We start from the raw sequence: 14,689 nt of genomic DNA, 5'->3' as shown, positions 1-14,689 counted from the left end.
AGAAATGGAGAAATGATACAGACAGCTAAAGGTGTGGACTTTTTGCTGTTCCTCTGGCACTTCCTGCTCATTCAGGCACAGCAATGAAGACAAACTTTTCTCAGATCATCAAACATGCTGCAGGATCTTGTTCCATCTTGAAAGCTACAAAATTCTCAAAGGTTTAGAGGCTTTTTATCTGTATTACCCACCTGACGTAGTTCCCTCCTCTGTTGGGATTCCCTGAAAAGACCTGGAGAAACCTTCACAACAAGAATAGCACCTTATCGGCCATTCACTTCTAGATGATGGGTCTGTTTGGATTCCCAAATGCTCTTCTCACAGACTACTGTTTGTTTCTGGATTTCAGTCACCCCTGCTCCAAAGGTTTTAACTGGGAGTCAGGGAGAAACTCGGACAAAGGGACATGGCAATACGGGAATGGAGGCAGGTTAATCAGCCCCTTGAGCCTCTTGCATTATTTCATGTGATATGGGAGCAGAATTAGGCCATTCAGCTCATTGCCATTCAATTATGGCTGTCATGTTTCTCAACCCCAATCTGCTGCTTTCTCCCTGTAACCCTTGATCCCGTTACCAATCAAGAACCTATTTATCTCTTTCTTAAAGATACTCAATGACTCGGCCTCCACAGCCCTCTGTGGCAATGAGTTGCACAGATTAACCACCCTTTGGCTGAAGAAATTCTTCCTCATTTCAGTCTTAATGAGTCATCCCTTTATTATGAGGCTGTGCCCTCAGATCCCAGTCTCTTCTCCTCATCCATTCTATCCAGGCCTCTCCATATTCTGTAAGTTTCAGTCAAAATTTACCCCCTCCCAAACCCCCCGCCCCGTCACCATCCTTCTAAACTCCATTGAGTACACACCCAGAGATATTTGTACCATCTATGTATATGGGTGAGATGCCAGAGGACTGAACAGTGGCTAATTTTATGCCTTTATTTAAGAAAGGCTGTAAGAAGAAGCCTAGGAACTATAGACCCATGAGTCTGACAGCAATATTGGGTGAGTTAGTGGTGGGAATCCTGAGGGACAGGATCTACATGTATTTGGAAATGCAAGGACTGATTAGAGATAGTCATCATGGATTTGTGCTTGAGAAATCATGTCTCACAAACTTGATTGGGTTTATAGAAGCCTGACAATTTTGAAAGAGGCCATTTGGCCTATTTAGTCTACACTGACCCTCCAAACAGCATCCCACCCAGACCCAACCCCTACCCTGTTCTTCTGACCCTGCATTTCCCGTAGCCGATCCACCTAGCCTGTGCATCTTTGGACTGTGGGAGGAAACCGGAGCACCCAGAGGAAACCTATGCAGACACGGGGAGGATGTGCAAACTCCACAAAGACAGTCGCCCGAGAGTCCCTGGTTTTGTGAGGCAGCAGTGCTAACTACTGAGCCACCATGCCACCCCTTTTTTGAAGATGTAACCAAAAAGATTGATGGGGGCAGAGAGGTAGATGTTGTCTACATGGACTTTAGTAAAGCCTTTGACTAGGTTCTGCATGGTAGACTAATTGGTAAAGTTAGATCACATGGGATTCAGGGAGACCTTGCCAGTTAGATACAAAATTGGCTTAATAGTAGGAGACAGAGGGTGGTGATGGAGGGTTGTTTTTCAGATTGGAGGAGAAGTGGCAGATGGAGTTTAAATTGGATAAATGTGAAGTATTGCATTTTGATAAAGCAAACAAGGGCAGGACTTATGGATAGTGTTGTAGAATAGAGAGACTGAGGGGTTCAGGTACATGGTTCTTTGAAAGTTGTATCACAGGTGGACAGTGTGGCACACTTAGGTTCGTTGCTTAGACCTTTGAGTGCAGGTGTTGGGACGTCTTGTTGCGGCTGTGCAGGATGTTAGTGAGGCCTCTTCTGGAGTACTGTGTCCAGTTCTGGTCGCCCTGCTAGAGGAAGGTTATTATTAAATTGGAGGGGGTTCAGAAAAGACATACCAGGATGTTGCCAGGACTGGAGAGTTTGAGTTATAAGGAGAAGCTGGATAGACTGGGAGTTTTTTCACTGGAGTGTAGGAGGTTGCAGGGTGACCTTATGGAAGTTTGTAAAATCATGAGAGACATAGCAAAGTAATTTTCCTAGGTTGGGGCGGGTGTGTTTCAAAACTAAAAACCATTTTTAATGTGAGGGGAAAAAGATTTAAAAGGCACCAGAGGGGCAACTTCTTTGCACACAGAGGAAGATTTGCTTGTGGAATGAGCTGCCAGAGGAATTGGTAGATGCAGGTATAGTTCCAACATTTAAAAGATATTTGAGCATATACATGGATAAGTAAGGTTTAGAGGGATATGAATCAAACTTAGGCAGGTGGGCACTAGTCTAGTTTGGGAAATTTGGTTGGCATGGACAAGTTGCACCATAGGTCTGTTTCTGTGGTGTATGACTCGATGAGTCAGAGACCTCAACCACTTCTAATATGATAAGCCCTTCATCCCCAGGATTGTTCTTGGCATAAATCTCCTCTGAACTCCTTCCGATGCCAGCACTTCCTTCCTTAGATACGGGATGTTAAACTGCTCACCATATTACAAACACAGTCTGACTAGTGCCTTATACAGCCTCAGCAGTACATTCCTGCCCTGGTATTCCAGCCTGCTGGAAATGAATACTAATAATGCGATTGTTTCTTAACCATCAACTGAACTTGCAGTAGATCGCAGCTGACGATGCCTTAACTCCATTAACCAATGGTTCCAGAACACGTTCATCTCTGAATCCAATCAGTCAATCAATCCCAGTCTCAATCATTTTAATTGACCCTGAGACCTGGAGTCCTTTGGGGAAAGAGAGAGAGAAAGAGTCCCAAATTCTCGTTCCCGGCAACATGCTTCCTGACGTCACCTGGGATGGTTCAGCTCAGAATGTTCTACCCCCATCCCTGGGCTCCTTTGGTTTGATTTGATTTAATGTCATGTGTATCGAAGTACAGTGAAAAGGTTTGCTTGCGAGCAGTGCAGGCAAATCATAGTAAGCTAGGACATCCAGATCACAGAGTGAAAAAAACTTAGAGGCATACAGGTTACATCACACAGGATGTGCACTTGGCATGATCAACATTAGCAAAATCAGTATCATTTGAAGTTAGACAGACCATTCATCAGTCTAATAACGGCCAGGAAGAAGCTGTACTTGAACCTGCTGGTGCGTGTGTTCAAGCTGCTGTATCTTCTGCCTGGCGGAAGTGATTGTAGCAGAGCATTACTGGGTGGGAGAGCTCAGTAATGATGTTGGCAGCCAGCAAAGGAAAGAGGTTTTGCAGAATAGAACCGTGAAGAAAATATACCCCGCTGAAAGAAACAGGACAAGACATTGCCATAAAGTTTAAAATGACATTGTTTGGCGACTGTACTGGGATTCTCTTTCCCAGGAATGGATACTCCCTACTCCCAAACCTGAAAGTGTGAGGGAGTTAGATTAACATCCGCAGAGAGACAGTCAGTACCACAGGGCGCTGGAGGGGTGGGGTGGGGTGGTGGGGAGAGGGGTTACTGAGTGACAGAGTGAGGGAGAGGGATTAACATCAGTAGGGATACAGTCAGTAACACAGGGCTCTGGGGGGGAGAGGGGTTACTGAGTGACAGAGTGAGGGAGAGGGATTAACATCAGTAGGGATACAGTCAGTAACACAGGGCGCTGGGGGGGGAGAGGGGTTACTGAGTGACAGAGTGAGGGAGAGGGATTAACATCAGTAGGGATACAGTCAGTACCACAGGGCGCTGGGGGGGAGAGGGGTTACTGAGTGACAGAGTGAGGGAGAGGGATGAACATCAGTAGGGATACAGTCAGTAACACAGGGCGCTGGGGGGGAGAGCGGTTACTGAGTGACAGAGTGAGGGAGAGGGATTAACATCAGTAGGGATACAGTCAGTAACACAGGGCCCTGGGGGGGGAGAGGGGTTACTGAGTGACAGAGTGAGGGAGAGGGATTAACATCAGTAGGGATACAGTCAGTACCACAGGGCGCTGGGGGGGAGAGGGGTTACTGAGTGACAGAGTGAGGGAGAGGGATGAACATCAGTAGGGATACAGTCAGTAACACAGTGCGCTGGGGGGGAGAGCGGTTACTGAGTGACAGAGTGAGGGAGAGGGATTAACATCAGTAGGGATACAGTCAGTACCACAGCGCCCTGGGCGGGGAGAGCGGTTACTGAGTGACAGTGTGAGGGAGAGGGATTAACATCAGTAGGGATACAGTCAGTACCACAGGGCGCTGGGGGGGAGAGGGGTTACTGAGTGACAGTGTGAGGGAGAGGGATTAACATCAGTAGGGATACAGTCAGTACCACAGGGCGCTGGGGGGGAGAGGGGTTACTGAGTGACAGTGTGAGGGAGAGGGATTAACATCAGTAGGGATACAGTCAGTACCACAGGGCGCTGGGGGGGAGAGGGGTTACTGAGTGACAGTGTGAGGGAGAGGGATTAACATCAGTAGGGATACAGTCAGGAACACAGGGCTCTCGGGGGGAGAGCGGTTACTGAGTGACAGTGTGAGGGAGAGGGATTAACATCAGTAGGGATACAGTCAGTACCACAGGGCGCTGGGGGGGAGAGGGGTTACTGAGTGACAGTGTGAGGGAGAGGGATTAACATCAGTAGGGATACAGTCAGTAACACAGGGCCCTGGGGGGGAGAGGGGTTACTGAGTGACAGTGTGAGGGAGAGGGATTAACATCAGTAGGGATACAGTCAGTAACACAGGGCTCTCGGGGGGAGAGCGGTTACTGAGTGACAGAGTGAGGGAGAGGGATTAACATCAGTAGGGATACAGTCAGTACCACAGGGCTCTGGGGGGGAGAGGGGTTACTGAGTGACAGAGTGAGGGAGAGGGATTAACATCAGTAGGGATACAGTCAGTACCACAGGGCGCTGGGGGGGAGAGGGGTTACTGAGTGACAGAGTGAGGGAGAGGGATTAACATCAGTAGGGATACAGTCAGTACCACAGGGCGCTGGGGGGGAGAGGGGTTACTGAGTGACAGAGTGAGGGAGAGGGATTAACATCAGTAGGGATACAGTCAGTACCACAGGGCTCTGGGGTGGAGAGGGGTTACTGAGTGACAGAGTGAGGGAGAGGGATTAACATCAGTAGGGATACAGTCAGTAACACAGGGCCCTGGGGGGGAGAGGGGTTACTGAGTGACAGTGTGAGGGAGCGGGATTAACATCAGTAGGGATACAGTCAGTACCACAGGGCGCTGGGCGGGGAGAGGGGTTACTGAGTGACAGTGTGAGGGAGAGGGATTAACATCAGTAGGGATACACTCAGTAACACAGGGCGCTGGGCGGGGAGAGGGGTTACTGAGTGACAGTGTGAGGGAGAGGGATTAACATCAGTAGGGATACAGTCAGTACCACAGGGCTCTCGGGGGGAGAGGGGTTACTGAGTGACAGTGTGAGGGAGAGGGATTAACATCAGTAGGGATACAGTCAGTAACACAGGGTTCTCGGGGGGAGAGCGGTTACTGAGTGACAGTGTGAGGGAGAGGGATTAACATCAGTAGGGATACAGTCAGTAACACAGTGCTCTCGGGGGGAGAGGGGTTACTGAGTGACAGAGTGAGGGAGAGGGATTAACATCAGTAGGGATACAGTCAGTACCACAGGGCGCTGGGGGGGAGAGGGGTTACTGAATGACAGTGTGAGGGAGAGGGATTAACATCAGTAGGGATACAGTCAGTACCACAGGGCTCTCGGGGGGAGAGGGGTTACTGAGTGACAGTGTGAGGGAGAGGGATTAACATCAGTAGGGATACAGTCAGTACCACAGGGCGCTGGGGGGGAGAGGGGTTACTGAGTGACAGTGTGAGGGAGAGGGATTAACATCAGTAGGGATACAGTCAGGAACACAGGGCTCTCGGGGGGAGAGCGGTTACTGAGTGACAGAGTGAGGGAGAGGGATTAACATCAGTAGGGATACAGTCAGTACCACAGGGCGCTGGGGGGGAGAGGGGTTACTGAGTGACAGTGTGAGGGAGAGGGATTAACATCAGTAGGGATACAGTCAGTACCACAGGGCTCTCGGGGGGAGAGGGGTTACTGAGTGACAGAGTGAGGGAGAGGGATTAACATCAGTAGGGATACAGTCAGTAACACAGGGCTCTCGGGGGGAGAGCGGTTACTGAGTGACAGAGTGAGGGAGAGGGATTAACATCAGTAGGGATACAGTCAGTAACACAGTGCTCTCGGGGGGAGAGGGGTTACTGAGTGACAGAGTGAGGGAGAGGGATTAACATCAGTAGGGATACAGTCAGTACCACAGGGCGCTGGGGGGGAGAGCGGTTACTGAGTGACAGAGTGAGGGAGAGGGATTGAGGAGTGTCAGTCTCTTGTGATTGTGAAAGTTTATCTGTCTCTTTCTTTTACATTCCCCAGCTGTCCTGCTCCACGTTGACCATCTGATGTGTTGGACAATCTGAATGTACAGTTTGATAATAATTCTGTGCTTTTTCTCCTTTGTTCTAGGGAATGCTGATCGAAGGGCCCCCGGGAAGAGAAGGACCATCTGTGAGTCACATGTTGTGAAACCCCGAGGACATATTGGGGTTATTTTTTGTATTTTTCTGAATGTATTTATAAGTACATTCTTTTCGAATTACTAACACATGCAGAGTTTGAATTTTAAATGAGAACGTTTAAATTGTCCTCTGGTTAATAATTGTTTGGTATTCTTTCGACCTGCCCTCCCTCACTCACTCAGGGAGGGCTAACTCTGGGGTTCCAAGTATGTGACGTGTCTTTATGTGACTCTCTCTGCAGGGAAGTCCCGGACGCTCTGGACCCCCAGGACCTCCGGGACCAGTCGGTGATCCAGGGCTGAGGGTGAGTGAAGCCTTTTTGATGATGTACATTTGCCACTAGGAAGAGGGCGATTAATCCGTGGGAATCCTTCCAAAACTCCACAAGTCATTAAAACTGCGAGTTGCAGCTTGTTCTGACTGGGAGCAAAGACGAAAAATTTCAGGGGAAACTGCCAGACTGTGAAAACCGCCCAGAGATTGGAATGGAGACCCAGAACAATTTGGCAAAACAATCCAGCCCATCCCTGAAATCCCACCCCCACACACCCCGCCCCCCCCCCCCCCCCCCAACAAGCCCTTCGCCAGTGGATGGAGGAGGGAGTGGTTTCAGAATTGGGGGAGGGTGTGTGAGAGCTGCAGAGTGGGGAGAGGGAGTCGGGATGTCGGGAGGGGGCAGCAAGGGGATGAGCAGAGGGAATCGAGGTGTGGGGACGGGGCAGTGAGGGGTTGGACAGACGGAGTCGGGGGACAGGGAGGGATCAGTGAGTGGGTGGGGAGAGGGAGTCAGGGTGTGGGGACGGGTCAGCAAGGTGGTGGGGAGATGAAGTCGGGGTGTGGGGAGGGGGCAGCGAAGGGGTGGGGAAGGGGAGTCAAGGTTTGGGGAGGAGCAGTAAGGGGGTAGAAAGGAGGAATTAGGGTGTAGAGAGAGATCAGTGAGGGTATGGACAGAGGTCAGGTAGAGCATAGGGCGAGGTGGCAGGGTGAGGATATTAGGGAGTGTTTACATTGGGAGAAACTAACCAGCTTCATGTGACCTGATCTCACCACCCCAAAATTGAAAGGTTAATTTGCTCTGGCACTGTGCAATGTCCCATACACTGGCACTACACTATCCATGCCACATCATTCTCTGTACTTCTACCAAGAATAGGATCTGTCTGTCTCACCTATTCCCTTTCCCATACCTCCCATTCCCTGAGAAGCTACAAAGAATACTATATCTCAGAATTTCCCTAACCTCTCACAGCAGCCACACTGTTTGGAGAATTGTAGGCTCTCCATCAGACAGTGAGGGTGCATTTATTAATTCCTAAACTGCAAACACATCAGATTCTGAAGTTGTTAAAGCTACAGATTCTCTTTGGATTAGGAGAAAATGTTGGCTTTTTCCACTTGGCAACTTGTGCAGTACTATTTTAAAAATGAGTAAAAGGGACGCGACAAAACTCATTTTATTTTTCATGGTTAAACATCTCAGCTTTGTGCGGAGAAGCGAGCTTCACTGTGGTCTCTCACTGCCATCTGGTGGCAAGCCCTAATATTGCAGCTGCTGCTCAATTCCAGATTCTCATTTAAACAGTGATAATGGGAACTGCAGATGCTGGAGAATCCAAGATAATAAAATGTGAGGCTGGATGAACACAGCAGGCCAAGCAGCATCTCAGGAGCACAAAAGCTGACGTTTCGGGCCTAGACCCTTCATCAGAGAGGGGGATGGGGAGAGGGAACTGGAATAAATAGGGAGAGAGGGGGAGGCGGACCGAAGATGGAGAGAAAACAAGATAGGTAGAGAGGAGAGTATAGATGGGGAGGTAGGGAGTGGATAGGTCAGTCCAGGAAAGATGGACAGGTCAAGGAGGGGGGGATGAGGTTAGTAGGTAGGAGATGGAGGTGCGGCTTGAGGTGGGAGGAAGGGGTGGGTGAGAGGAGGAACAGGTTAGGGAGGCAGAGACAGGATTGGGCTGGCTTTGTCATGGAGGGGAAGAACTGGGCTCATTTTGGGATGCGGTGAGGGAAGGGGAGATTTTGAAGCTTGTGAAGCCCACGTTGATACCATTGGGCTGCAGGGTTCCCAAGCGGAATATGAGTTGCTGTTCCTGCAACCTTCGGGTGGCATCATTGTGGCACTGCAGGAGGCCCATGATGGACATGTCATCTAAAGAATGGGAGGGGGAGTTGAAATGGTTCGCTACTGGGAGGTGCAGTTGTTTATTGCGAACTGAGCGGAGGTGTTCTGCAAAGCTGGTCCCAAGCCTCCACTTGGTTTCCCCAATGTAGAGGAAGCCACACCAGGTACAATGGATACAGTATACCACACTGGCAGATGTGCAGGTAAACATCTGCTTAATATGAAAAGTCATCCTGGGGCCTGGGATGGGGGGGAGGGAGGAGGTGTGGGGGCAAGTGTAGCACTTCCTGCGGTTGCAGGGGAAGGTGCCGGGTGTGGGGGGGTTGGAGGGGAGTGTGGAGTGGACAACGGAGTCATGAAGAGAGTGGTCTCTCCGGAAAGCAGACAAAGGTGGGGATGGAAAAATGTCCTGGGTGGTGGGGTCGGATTGTAGATGGCAGAAGTGTCGGAGGATGATGCGATGTATCTGGAGGTTGGTGGGGTGGTGTGTGAGAACGAGGGGGGTCCTCTTTGGGCGGTTGTGGCGGGGGCGGGGTGTGAGGGATGTGTTGCGGGAAATGCGGAAGATGCAGTCAAGGGCATTCTCGACCACTGCGGGAAGAAAGTTGCGGTCCTTGAAGAACGTGGACATCTGGGATGTGCGGGAGTGGAATGCCTCATCCTGGGAGCAGATGCGGCGGAGGAATTGGGAATAGGGGATGGATCCCCTCTTCCCGCACATCCCAGATGTCCACGTTCTTCCCGGACCGCAACTTTCCCCCCGCATTGGTCGAGAACGCCCTTGACCACGTCTCCCGCACTTCCCGCAACACATCCCTCACACCCTGCCCCCACCACAACCGCCCCCAGAGGATCCCCCTCGTCCTCACATACCACCCCACCAACATCCGGATACAACACATCATCCTCCGACACTTCCGCCATCTACAATCCGACCCCACCACCCAAGACATTTTTCCACCCCCACCCTTGTCTGCCTTTCGGAGAGACCACTCTCTCCGTGACTCCTTTGTCCGCTCCACACTCCCCTCCAACCCCACCACACCTGGCACGTTCCCCTGCAACCGCAGGAAGTGTTACACTTGCCCCTACACCTCCTCCGTCACCCCAATCCCAGGCCCCAGGATGACCTTCCATATCAAACAGATGTTCACCTGCACATCTGCCAATGTGGTATATTGTATCCATTGTACCTGGTGTGGCTTCCTCTTCATTGGGAAACCAAGTGGAGGCTTGGGGACTGCTTTGCAGAACACCTCCGCTCGGTTCGCAACAAATAACCGCACCTCGCGAACCATTTCAACGCCCCCTCCCATTCCTCAGACGACATGTCCATCATGGGCCTCCTGCAGTGCCACAATGATGCCACCCGAAGGTTGCAGGAACAGCAACTCATATTCTGCTTGGGAACCCTGCAGCCCAATGGTATCAACGTGGACTTCACAAGCTTCAAAATCTCCCCTTCCCCCACTGCATCCAAAATGCGCCCAGTTCTTCCCCTCCCCCCAATGCATCACAAAACCTGCCCAGCCTGTCTCTGCTTCCCTAACCTGTTCTTCGTCTCACCCATCCCTTCCTCCCACCTCAAGCCGCACCTCCATTTCCTACCTTCCACCTCATCCCGCCTCCTTGACCTGTCCATCTTTCCTGGACTGACCTATCCCCTCCCCACCTACACTCTTCTCTCTACCTATCTTGTTTTCTCTCCATCTTCAGTCCGCCTCCCCCTCTCTCCCTATTTACCCTGTCTCCCTATTTATCCAGTTCGCTCTCCCCATCCCCCTCTCTGACGAAGGGTCTAGGCCCGATACGTCAGCTTTTGTGCTCCTGAGATGCTGCTTGGCCTGCTGTGTTCATCCAGCGCCACACTTTGTTATCTCATTTAAACACCTCTCCTCTTGCCAATTCCAGAGCCTGCACACACTCTATCCACTCTGTACCCTGTCACTTCGTTCCTTTCCCTGAACTTGCACCAATAGCACTTGCCTCCCTCCATCACTGAGCATGTTTACCCCAGGGATTACTGCATGTTTTAGATGAGGGCATTAAGGAGTTGGGCACTATTGGGCATGTGGAGTGAGGGCACAGATCTACCATTGAATGGTGGAATAGGCTTAAGGGAGTGAATAGCCTCCCCTGCTCTTATCCCACTGCCCCACCACCCGCTCCGTCCTATCCTTGAAACTGCCCCCTCCTCCTTTCAGGAGTCTGTCCTGTCTCCATGGTTTCTCAAGGCTACACCTTGTGAATTTCTGTTTTGTCTTCCAACCAGGGACCCCGTGGACGGTCTGGACTGCCTGGAGCTGATGGCTTACCTGGACCCCCTGGGACCATGCTTATGCTGCCGGTAAGTAAAGCCACAGCATTCAATAGTCCATCAGAACCTCTCACTCGATAATGACAGACTTAACAACTCAATAAAAACTGAAAGAACTGCGGACGCAGTAAATCAGGAACAAAAACAAAGTTGCTGGAAAAGCTCAGTAGCTCTGGCAGCATCTCTGAAGGAAAAATCAGAGTTAATGTTTCGGGTCCGGTGAGGAAGGGTCAGTGGACCCGAAACATTAACTCTGTTTTTTTCCCTCACAGGTGCTGCCAGAGCTATTGAGCTTTTCCAGCAACTTTGTTTTTGTTCGACAACTCAGTAACTCAGGCCCAGATGTCCCAAAGTCAGACTGAAGCTCCCTCTACACTTTTAAATTGAAATTGAAGTGCCCTCAACACTGTCCATATCAAACACTCCCATGACAGAAACAGCACAGAGTTAGATACAGAGTAAAGCTCCCTCTACACTGATTCCAACAAACACTGCAAGGGCAGGGCAGTATGTGGTTAGATACAGAGGAAATCTCCCTCAACACTGCTCCCCCATCACATACCCCCAGGACAGGGATAGCACAGGATTAGATATAGAGTAAAGCTCTCTCTACACTGTTCCCCTATCACACACTCCCACACAAACACTTCAACACTAAGTCAGAGGAACCTGTCCTGCTAAAACTCCCTCAGAGGCACTCCAAGAAAAATGGCTGACCAATGTCCTTGGACTCAGACGGGGAGGGATATAGTGATTATAACAAGGTCAGCCAGCTAGAACGGGAGTTCCCTGACTGGGGTTGTTCGTCTGGCCCTATCAGAGAGACCAGGGATGACAAATAAAAAGTGGACCCAGTGAGCTGAGGCAGTGCTAAAGTTGAGGACTGTTTCTGTGTAAATAAAGGGTGACTTGGTGACTGTGTACTAGTCTGTGTGGAGCTATTGGCGATGAGAGTAAAGCGCAATCCTGAAGAAACCCACTTTCAACTCTTTGAGTCGGGGTAAGCATTTCTTACATCATGCCTTTGTTTGGGAAGTGGACTTGTCCAATCCCGCCATCAAGGATTGGGCCCAGTTTGTGGAAAGAATGCGTTATTATTCCTGGGCATGCAACATTGTGGCAGACAAAAAACAACGGGTAATCTTGCTGACAGCCTGTGGAGCTGCAGTTTTTTCTGTTATTAAGAGCCTTACTTTTCCTGAGGCACCAGATATGAAAATCTTTCAATGCTGATGGACATAGTTCAGGAATATTATGACCCCAAGCCTCCTGTAATTCTAATACACTATTGTTTTTACTCAGCAACTCAAGAACCAGGGGAATCTCTATCAGGATTTTAACTAGGTTAAGATGACTGGCAATGGTATGTAAATTTGGTTTAACCCTTATTGAGATGCTGAGAGAACATTTGGGATGTGGGATTAATGATATAACCATGCAAAAGCACCTAGTAGCTGAAGCCCAACTGGACTTCACACGGGCACTACAACTGGCTTTATCATTGGAAAATGCAGCAAGTGGAGCATCTGAGTTGCACGGTATTCCGGTGGAAGTGGACATCCTCACCAATCTGAGTTTGGAGAACTCCACTTGAGTGAAAGCAATTGCATGTCCTCACTCAGGACATAACCTGAACAGAGGAACTGTAGGTCAACTCCCAGCAAAATCCCAAAGCAAAATGAAGCCTCAGCTAAATGGTTAAAGTTTTCTTCAGGATCCAGGCTGGCAAGGCATTGTAGTTGCTGCTGGTATGCGGTCTCAGAAAAACTAGACCTAAATGGAGTAAGAGAATTCTTATGCCAGTATCCAGGAGTGTATGGCAGCATGTTGGTTCAGTGATTAGCACTGCTGCCTCACAGTGCCAGGAAGTCAGGTTTAATTCCAGCCTCGGGTAGCTTTCTGTATGGGGTTTGTACATTCCCCCTGTATCTGCGTGAGTTTCTGCTGGGTTCACTGGTTTCCTCCCACAGTTCGAAGATGTGCAGGCTAGGTGGATTAGCCAGGCTAGATTGCCTGTAGTGGCCAGGGAAGAGCAAGCTGGGTGGTACTGCCATTGGAAGAGCCCATAATGGTTTTTAATTTTCCGGATGCACTCTCAGTCAGAGCTGACAATATCACTCATTGGACGGAGAAAGGTCCTGTCCTGGCAAAACTGAAACAGCTGGTGGTGATGTGGGAAATTAAAGGGTCGTCATAAACCAGAACTGAAATCTTTTGGATGCGGAGAGACCAGATCACAGCATAGGACGGCAGATTATTGCGGGGGGCAAGTGCGATTGTCCCATCAAATGTCACCCCCAGATATTGGCTGGACTGCACCAGAGCCACCCAGGGGTCTCCAAAATGAAGATGTTGGAGAGATGTTATTTCCGGTGCCCAGGCCTGGATATAGACATAGTCGTGTTGGTGGGGGAGTTGCCAATGTGCCAACAAGGACTGAAATTACCACCAGCAGCTCCACCACATTTGGCTGAGTAAACCCTGGACTTGGTTGCATTTGACTATTCATTCATGGTTCTTTCATGGGGTCAATGTTCTTTGTCATTGTAAACACCCACTCAAAGTGATCAGATATGCATAGAGTTCATTCATCAAATAGGGCGATGATGATGGAAAAACTACATGCATCTTTTCCAACACACAAAGTCCTGGAAGTGTTGGTCACACATAACTTCCCTGCTGGAAAATGGAGACCCGTTATGTATTTCCTAAAGTCAAATGAGATTCAACAGATAAGGACATCTCCATACCACCCATTGCCCAATGGCCTAGTGGAAACAGCAGTCCAAACTTTGAAGGCTGGATTGAAGGAACAGCCTACAATCTCACTAGAAACCATGTTCTTGTTTGATTCTGGGACCATCACACATGCAACTGCAGGGATGGCACTGCCGGAGTTGCTCCTGGAGAGAAGACTCTACACAAGGTTAAATCTGATCTTCCTGGACCTGGTAGAGAGGGTGAAACAGCATCAGGGAGGCCAATGTCAGACTCAAGGGTCTGCCAAGCAAGAGAGACAGTTGGTACATGGGATGAAGGTGTAAGAATTATGGCAATGGACCTACATGGGTAAGAGGCGTGTTCGACATGAGGTCTGGACCAGTGATGTATAAAGTTTGGCTTAGTGCAGCTGTCCTTACAAGCGAGTGGACCATATCCAAACTGTGAAATTATAAATGAAGCAAAACATGACCTACCTCTCAGAACATCTGAAAAGGCTGCTGGTTTGACAAGTGCCCAGAATCAAAGAAGGACATGGTCAATGTAGGTGCCCCAATGCCTTTTCTGCCAGAAGAAGGGAATGTAATTCTACCGAGGCACCCCTGGTGCAAGAGGTGAGCTCCTGTGCGTTACATGCTGAGCACTGGATCTGAGGAACCTGTCCCAAGGCCCTCCAAGAAAAAGGATCTGCTTATGTCCTTGGACACAGAGGGGGAAGGATGTCGTGATTGTGACAGGACACCCAGCTAGACTCATAGAATATGAGTTCCCTGATTTGGGCTGTTAACCTGGTCCAGTCGGAGAACCCTGGCTGACAGATAAAGCAGACAGCATCAGAAATACTGGTGCTCTGAGAAGGCATTGCAAGAGTTGAGGACTGTTTTTGTGTAATTAGAATGTGACCTGGTGATGGGATACCAGCCTGTGGACCTGTTTCAACAGGAAGGCATGGCACGGGGTTGGAGACAGGGTAAAGATCCCTCTAC

General features: G+C 49.7%; 1 protein-coding gene across 2 annotated transcripts in view; it reads left to right on the top strand.

Annotated features, from left to right (window-relative positions):
• The window catches only part of col5a1 (procollagen, type V, alpha 1), a 322,312-nt gene that overhangs the window by 184,761 nt on the left and 122,862 nt on the right, over positions 1-14,689 (top strand). For both annotated transcript variants that reach the window (XM_059638382.1, XM_059638381.1), the window contains exons 10-12: positions 6,482-6,523; positions 6,776-6,838; positions 10,938-11,012. In XM_059638382.1, coding sequence (XP_059494365.1) covers positions 6,482-6,523; positions 6,776-6,838; positions 10,938-11,012 — 180 coding nt within the window. The remainder of the gene's footprint in view (positions 1-6,481; positions 6,524-6,775; positions 6,839-10,937; positions 11,013-14,689) is intronic.

This window comes from Stegostoma tigrinum, chromosome 29, assembly GCF_030684315.1.
Source record: "Stegostoma tigrinum isolate sSteTig4 chromosome 29, sSteTig4.hap1, whole genome shotgun sequence".
Classification (NCBI taxonomy): Eukaryota; Metazoa; Chordata; class Chondrichthyes; order Orectolobiformes; family Stegostomatidae; genus Stegostoma; species Stegostoma tigrinum.
The sequence above is the reverse complement of the archived record's forward strand: the minus strand, read 5'-3'. Positions and strand labels throughout refer to the sequence as shown.